Genomic DNA, 11,963 nt, shown 5'->3' on the forward strand with positions numbered 1-11,963 from the left:
CAAAGACGAAGAAATAGAGGAATGTAAACATTAATGTATATACGGTTTTCCTATCCAAGACAAGCCCTTTTACAATAATCTATGTTTTCTGAAAGGCTATTTCAATGCCCAAGCTTGGTATGGTCGGAAAGAACTCCGAATATATAATATGCTTTCTAGTTGATGATACATGTATATAATAGCTGAGTGGTCTGATGTTTCCAAGGGGGCACAGTTCCCCACAGGATGTTAGTTCGAATCTCGCCTTTGGAAGACAATCTTGTATGTAAGGGAGGAGATGTGGAACAGTGATTAAAGAAGTTTTCTTTCATGTGAGAGGTCGCTGGTTTGATTGTTCTCCTTGACCTTTCTCATGGAGACTCCTGTTCCATAATTTAGCTAAATTTAAGAGAAAAATGGAAGCCTTTGACGATTAGAAGTTGTGGTGCTTGCTTAGAATCTTGATTTCTTTATGATTTTAATTCGGTGATTGAAAGAGATGCCCTGGTCGATTGCACTGGCTTTTATTTGCTCAAACCATCTTTAAAATGTCCATTGGTATTAAGGTTTAGGGAGTGCTAGATTTGTTTTTTTTTTTCGCCGTGAAATCGTCTGATTGGCTTAGCATAGAGGTTTATGTACGCGATCCTCTTGATCCAGTAAAAGGTCCTAACCAAGGCATTAGTCGTTCCCCAATAAAAGGAACGAATTACAGTTACAATTACTTTGGTCAAAAATAGTAATTCGTTACACAACACTTACTCGTTACTTTCCTTTAAATTTAGATGACCAATATTTCCTGTTTTTTCCCCATCAAGAGCATACTTCGTCAAAGAAATTGTGTTTTTGCTTCAAGCAACCCTAACACGTAAAACTTGAAGACTTCTTGTCAACATTTTTTTTTAAAATGAGCATCGGCATTTCATCTTGGCATAATGGTTGTATTGCATCATAATGCTTTGAGGAGTCAAGCAAGATTGGGACCCTGGAAAGGGTAATGATTGTTTAAGGTTTGCAACAATTTCGCAAAAGTCATGATGGAAAAACAGTATTAGACATTGTCAAATCGGTAAAGCTTCCCTGTTAGAAGCCTATGCCTTAAGTCGTGGAATTGTGGAGGCATTGGAAATTTGATGCATCACACTCAAGCCAAAGTCGGATTTTCCCTGCTTGACAATTGCACTGAAAAAGCAGGTCTTCCGTCCAACAGAATTTGATTGAGAGGATGTAAAGAATAAAGTAGCAAATATAACAAGATTCTCAGTAGTTGGATAATATGCTACATGGAAATAGCGAAAAATTGGCGATTTCTGTTGAGCCTTAAGTTTCCTTTGCTGTCGCGAGATAAAAGAAACACTCGGAAAGCTGAAAAAGGAACGAGTAACGAGTAATTCTTTTTGTTTTTGGGTCCTTACAATCATGCAATTATAAAATGTAATGGAATTGCAATCACTCTTTAAAAAAAAAAAAAGAAACGAACGAATAACTGCAATTTCGTTTCTAATGCCCTGGTCCTAACCATCCTGGGCCAACCACTTCTAAATATATCTAAAGTTGGGCCAGTCTCCTTGTAACATGTTACAACATTATAAATCATTTTGCAGGTAAACCCGGATGTAATCAAATCAGCATGGTTCTTGACGTAGGAACTGCCACTTTTGTACTACAATCACTTTCAGGAACTCGTTGTAGTTGTTGTTGCTTTTTTTTTTTAATTTGGTTCCAAAACATGCACGTATTCTCAGCTGGTTGAGGAAAAAAGGAATGAGACATTCAAATCCGTTCAAACTATACTGCAGTTCTAATGGGAAGATAAGTCGTGCCGATTTCTATCACTTCAAATGTGTGGTTAATCGAACAAGCTGTTGTGAAAGGGGTTTGTGAAAGGGATGAAATTAAAAAATATAAAATTTCTTGATATCCACTAAGTCCTTTCTCCTAGCCAGCATGGGTTCCGAGCACATTTTAGCACGGCTTTCCCACTGATTGATGAAACAGAAAGAATCATGGAAGAACTAGAGAGACATGAGTCAGTTGATGTTGTCAATCTTTTGCAAAGGCCTTTGACAAAGTTGCTCATGGCCTTTTGTTTAATAGACTTCTTGTAATTGGGATCCGAGGCAAGGTTCTCAATTGGATAAGAAGCTTCATTCAGGATAGGAAGCAAATTGTTAAGGTTGAGGGTTTCCTGAGTGACATTCATGATGTCAAATCAGGTGTTCCCCAGGGTTCCATCCTAGAGCCTCTCCTTTTTATAATATTCATTGTCCCACTTCAAAAGCTTAGCATTACTGCCAGTCTCTCTTCTTATTCTGACGATACAAAGTTAGTTTCTGGTAGGAATGGCCAAGATTCCACTAGCCTTGCCAAGGACCTAGATAGATTCAACTCTTGGGTTGTTGAGAGTAATACGGCTTGGAACGGAATGAAATCCCGCTCAATAACCTTTGGGTTGACGCCTTTGAACACTCCACTCATACATCATTGAGGTAAAGATATTGAGCAGGTCTCTTCCATGATTGATGGAATGAGAGAGCCCTCGTATTGGGAGAGGCCAAAAAAGTTGAGACTACATAGTGTTCAGAGAAGGTGCGAAAGGTATCTGATACTGTAGGTCTTCAAAAGCATCCATGAGCTTTGTCCCAACCCAGGTTTTAGGGTCAATTGTAACTATCGTAGAGGCTTAATTGGCATATGAAGAGCACCTTCAAGTCCTAGAGAATCCAGGCTAGTTCGAACAATGAAGTCCAACTCTCTTCATTCTCGGATGAAGGATGAAAAAGGCAGGTCTGAGGATAATTTTGGTTTCGGACTCCTCTCTCTGTAATATATTACGTAAGGGAGCAAATCACTAAATTAGATTTGAGATCCAAAAATCCCTATTTCGCCCCTGTGCATTGGATATTCGTCACTCTGACAATCATAATTCACAAGGGTCACATATTGGCCAACCAATACATCTTTGCAAGTTATACCGCATAAAATATTCTTGGGAGTTGTATATGGATGCATTCCGCAAAACCTCATTGATGAAGAATTGGCACTTCTCCAAAGTGAATGACTGGCCAAGAAATGGTCGCCGTTCCATGCTTGAACATCCTTATTTCGTGCCATATAAAGGTCTTGTCTACCAATGTACATAGCACATGCTTGACCGGTATTTGGCCCGTAAATCCACGGAGACATAATCTTGGTAGATATTTACTATTACTATGTATGTTTGGCGCGCGCGTGCCAATTGTTCAATTCAAGTAATCCGTCAACGGCTTTCCCGCAATGAAATTGTTCATTGTTTAATTATTGCTTATTGATTTAACCACTCAAACATCAGTTAGATGATAAAAGAGTATGGGTATAAAAGAGTGTAGGTTTTGACCTAAACACAGAACTACAAGTGACAGGCTTGCCTGTGGCCAGGTTAGTTCCCACATATTGGCAAAAATGGAAGTCAGCGTAATGGTTCACTGACGAGGGCATGTACTTGTGATTGGTGGGGTCTATGAGAAACAAATAGCTGTCAAAGTTCGATGTGGGCCAGTCCCCAAATATGGGGTGATTGGTCGCATTCTCGTCTTCGCCCCATTCTTTCAGACCCATGCTCCAGACCAAATGTCGAATTCCATTGGTCTCCGTCAACTCGCGAACCAACGAAGTAAAGCGAGGTGTGACCGAGTCATTGCTCAAATTGGACATGGCCTCAATGAACTCATCCGTTCGTTCCATGGGCAAAATGCCACCCATGAGAAAGCATTGCTGAATGGCATCACTGAAGCGGGTTGGTTGGAACACTCCAGCCAAGAATGTATTGATCCCTTTGATCACGATCCAAAAATTGAAACCGGCATTAAGAGCCTCCTCCTTCATATATGCGTTTTCAGCCGGTTAAAGGATGATCTTACCAGAAACGGATGCAATCAGGCCATAATGGTGGTTAAATGTCATTTGAGGGCTTTCACCTATATTTGACTTCAAAATGCAATTCCCAACCGATTTGGCAGCTTTGTAGAAAAAGGTGGAACATTTTGGAGTCGTATAACAAAGCAACGAGCACAGAGTATGAGATAAAGTATTTATGAATCGTATGGAATGCAGGTGCTTGTGTGAATTGGGAGGAAAAGTTAACATGTAAAAGAACAAGGAAACCATATTCCATAATTTTGGTTGAAATGGGGTATTACAGTAAATGCCGACTGACTAGGTATGGCTGTTAGAGATTGTAACATAGACCTTGCTTGCGAAAGAAGAAAAAGCTAAAATGACAAGTTTCACAACATTTTCAATTCATCCTCTTTTTTTTTACAAGGCATTGAAGTTTTTAGACCTTATTTGCCTTCTGACTTTGACCATCATCACCAGGGGGTCGGAAAAAAAAATTGTGATTTTGGTCAAAATATTTTTTTACGTTAGGAAAATCAACCAAAATAAGTGAGTAAAAGGTGAAAAAAGTTTCCAATTTGTATGGTCATTCAAGTATTATGGTGATTTTTTAAGGGAAAAATTGCCTGATTATTGTTCTTCACGATCTTCTTGCTCTTTTTCACGATCTTCTTGCTCTTTGGGCTCGGGAAATATAGTCTTGCCCTTACATCAACGAAAAATTGAATTTCACCGGAGACTCTATATGACTTCAAAGAGAAAATCAAATTCCGAAGCATCCTGAAATCATGGTCCAGGACAATGTAGATGAGTGGTATCTAAAATCAATACCATCATCGGGCGAGAATCTGAAGCAATTGGATACAAAAAAAACGTACAGAAATTCAAAAGAAAAATGAAAATACGACCTCAGTTACCATTTTTTTTCTATGATTTACGGGTTTGTAATCGATGCAAGGGAATGAAATTCCCTGTAACTCATGGTGCGTCATATTTTATAAAATGTTTGGTCGTGTAAACTGCTTGAATTAGCAGCTCTAGGACACCCTTGAATGTAAGGCTGGTCTGGGTTCGTTAACAAAAAGCGATCTAAGTCACGATTAAAACTAAAGAGTGGGTCATCTAATGCCTAGAATAGTCTAAGAGAGCACGGCAGCAAGTTGCCCGGTTTAAGAAAAAAAAATATTTTAAGCCCCCCTCACTCTCTTTTTAACCAAGGGATTTTGAATGACAATCAATACATGCATTCTAATGAAGAGATGATCAAAATAATAGAATTCATTACAAATTGAAACATAGCAACCACGAGATGAATATAATTGCTTTCATCCTTCGGATTTTAGGGAAAAATAGTGCGCTTGTAAAAGCTATCATATGGAGTGTCCCGTACAGGATGGAAAGAAATTAAGGGCCCCTCTTTGCGCCTTCTGAAAATCCTTCCCTGCCCATAAAGAATTGTTGAATCATTTTGAGTCTCATATTTTCATCAAAAGAGACTATTGAAAAATCTAACCCCATAATTTACCCTACCAAATGATCCAATTTTGGTCTAATGGAGATTGGTAAGTTTGGTAACTCTTGGATTTTGGGCCATCTGAAGACTAACTCCCGTAATCCTAGATAGAGCTTCGCCCCCAGTCTGGTTTGTCGAAAAGGGGTTGTTCGACGTTCTTGCATGAAGTTCTCTACTCATCAATAGTACAACGATGGACATCAAAAGGCTTCTTACGTACCCACCTCCCTCGGCTTTCTGGCCGGTCTTTAACAGACCCTTAGTTTTGGTTCTGACCTCAAGATTGCGCTTGGTCGTATTTTCTAACATTGTTTTGGCGACAAACGATGAGAGGGTTACCAATGGCCTTTGGGCTATATTTAGATCACAAGCTTGTACTATGCCACTTGTGCTTAAACCATGAAATTTCTTCCTCTTAATGATCAATGTGAAACAAATCTTTTAGCGGGGACAAACATTGTCAGCCAAGGTAGCCCTAAACTTCCTTCCTCACTATATTTCTCCTTAATTTCCCCCAAAAATGTGACAACCCTTCAAATTCCGCGAAAATAATCGATTTTAAGTTGTTTATGGTTGAAATTCGTGAAAAAGTTTTTTTTCTCCAAAAATGACAGGAAAAAAATGGAAAACTTAAGTTAATCTAAAATATTATCTTTCCGACCCCTAATCATCACCTTTTGCACCTTTTTAAAACATTTTCTGCATCTTGAAAGCACGGCAACTGTGAAGCCCTAACAACACAGGCCTAAAGCAAGCTACAACCTTCAAACACCACCAGTTCTTTTTTGGCACGAGCTGCAAAACAATTGGCTACTACTAATGAGTCAAATGATATAACATATCATCCAAACCAAACGCATTTTGATTAAAACAAACTGTGCCTTTTACCCTTATATAGAGCTTTACTTGTCCCTTAGGCACCCTTAAATGTACTTGGAATGTTTGAAAAACATCACTTTATGAGTCACTTATTACATTTTCTGGTGAAAAATGCAAAAATTAGTTGTTCCTTTGATTGCAGTTAAAGATACCTAAAGAGTGATTTCAGCCTCGTGACCAATGATTTTATGCTCGAAAATTGCGTTTTCAAAAACCTCCATTTTTGCTTTGTTTTAAGGTCGAATATATATATATTATATTGAACTAATTTGATATTATGCAAGCAAACTATAATATTTTACTCTTTCTTTGGTCTTTGATTTGAACAAGAAATCCATTAAGCGATAAAACCACACTTATTTCTTGTGATGTTACCTGTAGATATTGCGAGTTAGGAAAATACGTAAATGCTTTGGGCATTTCCATCGAAACTTGACAAGACATTTTAGTGCGTGTTACCCCAAGCGTTTTATAAGTTGGTAAGGATGGCTGGATAGTCTGCACACTTTTATTCTCGTGCTTTAAGATTTGTGTATCTTTGAATTTAATAAAGGAACATGCACACGGTTTCTTAATCGTCACCTTCTGCCTCCTACTCACAACAAATCGGCTCAGCTGTTGATGCTCCTGCCATCAGAAGGGTGACTACTGTCACGGACTTTTAGAAATATGGACTGCGAACGAGCTGCCCGGCAAATCGGCCTGCTTTTGGTCATAGCCACTCTGGGCCACTTTTCGAATTAAAGTAAGAAAATAAGAAACGTAGATCTCTTCAATTAAAGGTAGGTCAATTTTACATCATTTACATGCAAAGTCGATCGTTTCAAAGTTATGTTGTCAAAAGCTTATGTAGCTGACCAAGAGCAGCCGAAAATTCAAATTTTATGTAGTGTTCACTACATACTTTTGAACATGTCTCCTGAGTTCCCCAAGCATAGGTTTGGGCTCAATCTTGGCTGAGTTCATCTATTCAACAAGACTTTGTGGTCGTACGAAGTGCTTATTTGGAATTGAGGAGATAGGATATTTTTGCTTCCGTTTGCAGTCCATATCTCTAGAAGTCCGTGCTACTGTCAAGGTGGTCAGCTCCAAATGTGCAAAGCTGGGTGGTCTATTTGTGGGGTGATGGGATCGGCCTCTTTTCGAACGGGTGCTGTCAAACGTTGTCAGAAATTGTTAATAACCCGCCCCCATTTTTTGCACCTCCAACTTAAAAAGTAGTGTATGGACGGTGCTGAGATTCATTCTTGTAAGTGCTGGGTGGCCTTTCACACTGAGTCACTTCCAAAAGCTTATTTCAAGGTAAAGAGAGAGGTTTAAGGATTGGAACTCTGATGAAAATCATCATTTTTGGTCTGAAATCTGTCTTCCCAGAGAAAGTCTTGATCCCAAGATAAGGCAAGTCAGCCCAAAAGGGGTCAATAAAGCAGCAAATTAACCAAAATGTGACAATAACTCAGCCAGTGAAGGGTAAAAATTACGAGAAATCAAGAGTTATCATGGAAGTCAGAGCTAAATCTCTAAGCTTCTGCCAAAAAAGCGATTTGGAAATCTGACCCTGAATGAGGCCATTTATTTGGTTGAGGGCGTGCAAACTGTAAGGCAAGCAAATGCCACCAGATTCAATCTACCAACACCTGCCATGTCGCTAAGAGCAAGGACAAATTAAAGCCCAACCACTTTTAATATAATCCATTCAAAATTGTCAAATTCTTCGAAGTTTCCTTGACTAACTAAGAAAGAAATCTAATACACAGGCCCCCTTGCCGGGGTAAACATATGAAACAATTACTGCAGTTGTCGGGGAGGGAGGAGGGTTTTCATAAAAAAAGTACAAATTACAGTCATTCCGTGGCTGACTTCCCCTTTGTTCCAATCGGCCTGTTCCATTGCTCAGGGAGTGGAAATCTTATGGTCACTCTGACAGCGAGTTGTGAGAGGTTGCGTTATTTTGGTAAGTGTTCCTGCCTCGTGTCCACTTCCTTTTCCTTTGGCTCTCTGTACGGTAAGATGAGTGTTTATTGGGCTCCGTGTTAAGAAATCTCGGGATTCCGCCTTCATCCCTCCCACCTTCCAACCTCCGAAGCACTCCCGTGATTGATGCATTGATTGAGTTTGTGATTGGCTTTGTTTCAGAATTGCCTCCACTAACGAACTGACCCACTGGATTCTGTGAGAAGGCAGTCAGGTCTGTGAAGATGGTGCGCGGTCCCAAGAAGCACATGAAGCGTCTGTCGGCGCCCAAGACATGGATGCTGGACAAGTTGGGAGGCGTGTTCACTACCCGCCCATCGTCCGGCCCCCACAAGCTCCGAGAGTCCATGCCCATTTCTCTCTTCCTCCGGAATCGACTCCGTTATGCACTCACCAGTAAGAACCATTTCCCAGACACTTTGATGTACTAGGCTGTCGATTATAGCATTCTAATATGTTGAATGGCCTTTGACTGAAGACTGATCGTGCCTCAATTGAGGTCCATGGGGCCTTTTTTGGTTGGGGGATGTGCTAAACCCTCGTTAAAATCAGTTCCCTCTGTGAGCGGTATTATCGCTGCTAAGAAAGTCCTTTAGGTCATTCGCCGTACTCTTAAAATTCATGATTGAACCTCGAATTATGGGGGATTTTCAAGTCGAATCGATGATAATGAATTTTTGTGATCTGATCAGAGTGTGGAAAACCACTTATTGATGCTCTGTATGATTATTTCCATGTTCTGTTCTCCCTTGTTGAGCCATGGAACTCGATGAATATTGATGAATATTGTGTCAATTCAACCAGAAATTTGTTTAAGACAAAAAGGAAGGACTAAACAAGACCCGAAAACCTGTTCAACCCACAAGTTTGTTTTCAAGGAGGATATGGGACTAAGTGAAACCATCACCTGCAATTCAAATCAAGTCCCCTATAGGTATTTGCACATTACAAGAAGGAAAAAAAAGAAATAGTTTGTGTGATCCACCACAACTAAGATATTGGCGCCCAAGGACAACCCCATATGCCATCCAGCTAGATATGGGATTCCTGAGGCTGTGGCTACAGCTTCATGACCCATTCAATCTGCCCGACTTTGTCCTCTGCCCTTACAACCAACCCCTAAACTGATGATCGCCATCCTTATCTGAGTGAGGCCCATCATTAGTAACCCGCTTCCTTTCTCTCTCGCAGGCAAGGAGGTGATGACCATTATGAAGCAACGTCTCATCAAGATCGACGGCAAGGTCCGCACTGACCACAAGTTCCCCGCCGGCTTCATGGACGTCATCCAGATTGACAAGACCGGCGAGAACTTCCGCCTCATCTACGACGTGAAGGGACGCTTCACCATCCACCGGATCACCGACCAAGAAGCCAAGTATAAGCTCTGTCGCGTGAAGGCCGTCAAGACCGGACCCAAAAACGTGCCCTACCTGTACACCAGTGATGGTCGCACCATCCGATACCCCGATCCCATCCACCGGATCACCGACCAAGAAGCCAAGTATAAGCTCTGTCGCGTGAAGGCCGTCAAGACCGGACCCAAGAACGTGCCCTACTTGTACACCAGTGATGGTCGCACCATCCGATACCCCGATCCCGTGGTCAAGGTCAACGACAGCATCCGCGTCGACATCAACACCAACAAGATCATGGACTTCATCAAGTTCGAGGCCGGCAATCTGTGCATGGTCACCGGTGGTCGCAACACAGGACGAGTGGGTACCATCATGCACCGAGAGCGACATCCCGGATCCTTCGACATTGTCCACGTCAAGGATGCCAATGGTCACACCTTCGCCACCCGATTGGGCTACATCTTCGTGATCGGCAAGGGATCCAAGCCGTACATCTCGCTGCCAAAGGGCGGCGGAGTCAAGTTGACCATCGCCGAGGAGCGAGACAAGCGCATCCTGCAGAAGAGCTAAGCCCAGTCGACGCTTTGAACAAAACATCAATGGCGACTCGAGTGCAGGGTTTTGGTTGCTGATACTACTATGCTACTGTTGTCGTGTCCCGAAGGCTGTCAATAAATGAAACGCTTGGGGGGCCTGCAGAACGAGTGCCCTTTCTTGGTTATAGATAGAAATGGAAAGAAAACTGCAGAGGGAGAAGATCTAGTATCTAGTCTGGTGGGATTTTTTTAGTTATGAGTGACCATTGCTGGCCGCGCAACCGAGGAGTTTTTTATCAGGCACTCGTGGGCTTAAGAAACGGGACTTTTGACTTGCCTTGTGGTCACAGCCGGACATGAATGAGTGGAAAATGGGAAGGCATTCTATGGTCGCGAATCTAGATATCGGAATCGGGGTAAATGTAACCCAAAGGTCCGCAGATCGTTGAAGCCACATATTTCCATCGAATGGCTGGATCAAGAGGGTTGACGTCCCTAATTTACAGAATGAATGAGTAATCAAATACCAGAAGAGGGTCAATGGGGCACCCCCACGTGGTTTCGTGAACGCAAATTTTGAAATGCGACAGTACTAAATTTTACCCAGTCGCATTTCAAGATGTGCATTCACGAAACTCTCTGATACTCTCAGTAGGCTCAACTGGGTACAAATCGCATTTCAAAATATGCACTCACGAAACCATGCGGGGGTGCCCCATTCATCCATTCTGTTCCGTGTTATGGTCAGCGTTGTTAGAGGGCACAACTTTTGATCCTTTTGTTCCAACGAGCTGGAAGTTTAAGAACATAATTGTGGTGACCTTATTTAAAGGAGAACTTAACGCCAAAATGTCGATTCTTGACCCTAACAGCCCCGCCCATTTTCCAGTGGTTCATGGTCCAAACGTGCTTGCGAGATTAGTATTGACGGGATGATGAAATTGGTCCGGGTTGCGAGGCTAAGATACGATTTAGTGGGATGATTGCTCAAAAAGAGAGAAGGATTGATAAAGTAGATGGTGCAAATCCAAAAATAGGAATTTTACCAAATAAAAACGCTTGACATATCACCTTTTTGAACTATGGGAAAATCATTGGAAAGTCTTCATGGAAATTTTGATTTTGCCCTCTGTTGTTAAATGTGTCAAAGTCTCAAATCGCGATAGGAAGAAATGAAGATTTTTAATGAGGATCTTAAATCACTTAATAATTTACGTGCTTTTAAACAACTAGTCAACTCAGAATGTATTTTAAAAAAAATTGTAACTATGGTTTGAATAATAACTACAAGATCAATCATCATGATTAGGGCTCGGAAAAAGAAAATCTTTTTGAGGGCATAATAGTCACTAAAAAGTTTCTTGCAAGCACCAAATACTTTAATTTCGCAGGAAAAAAGTTCTCGAACGCAAAGATATAAGCCGGTTTAAAAGCAAAACAGACACATTAAAAGACAACAATAAACTAATTTTGCAAAAGCTTGATGCAATTACCAAAGGCTTCAATAAATTTCATTATTACAAGGTCTTTAAAATCAAAAGGCCTTGAAGTTGTCTTTTAACTTGGCCACCCAAATTAACACTCTAAACCATACTGGTTTCTAGATCAATTTTGGTTCTTCTGGGTGATTTATTTTAGCTCGTATCTCTTAGGATGAAGAGACCTGGCTTGAAATGCAAATGTTTTTATATTTGCTCTTTTGTGTGGAAAGTATCGAGGTTCTATTTGCATTTTTAGGACAAGCTTGAGCTTTTGCCAAAAAGGCAAGCAGGGAATAGTGTGAGAATCAGAGACCATCTATTATATTGCAACAAACCAAGAAGATTGGGACAATGCAGTAAGTAGTAT

General features: G+C 40.9%; 1 protein-coding gene across 2 annotated transcripts; it reads left to right on the forward strand.

The window, feature by feature from the left end:
- Nucleotides 1-8,136: 8,136 nt before the first annotated feature.
- Nucleotides 8,137-10,280, forward strand: LOC131891768 (small ribosomal subunit protein eS4-like). 2 transcript variants are annotated; one of them, XM_059241427.1, is made up of 4 exons: nucleotides 8,137-8,252; nucleotides 8,384-8,617; nucleotides 9,413-9,654; nucleotides 9,781-10,280. In XM_059241427.1, exons 2-4 carry the CDS (start codon nucleotides 8,446-8,448, stop codon nucleotides 10,147-10,149), a joined length of 783 nt encoding a protein of 260 aa, XP_059097410.1. In that variant the 5' UTR covers nucleotides 8,137-8,252; nucleotides 8,384-8,445; the 3' UTR covers nucleotides 10,150-10,280. The 2 variants fall into 2 exon arrangements, with proteins under 2 accessions (XP_059097410.1, XP_059097409.1); XM_059241426.1 differs by having other exon boundaries at nucleotides 8,138-8,252; nucleotides 9,413-10,280.
- Nucleotides 10,281-11,963: the final 1,683 nt, after the last annotated feature.

Source organism: Tigriopus californicus, chromosome 12, assembly GCF_007210705.1.
Source record: "Tigriopus californicus strain San Diego chromosome 12, Tcal_SD_v2.1, whole genome shotgun sequence".
In the NCBI taxonomy this organism is placed as follows: Eukaryota; Metazoa; Arthropoda; class Copepoda; order Harpacticoida; family Harpacticidae; genus Tigriopus; species Tigriopus californicus.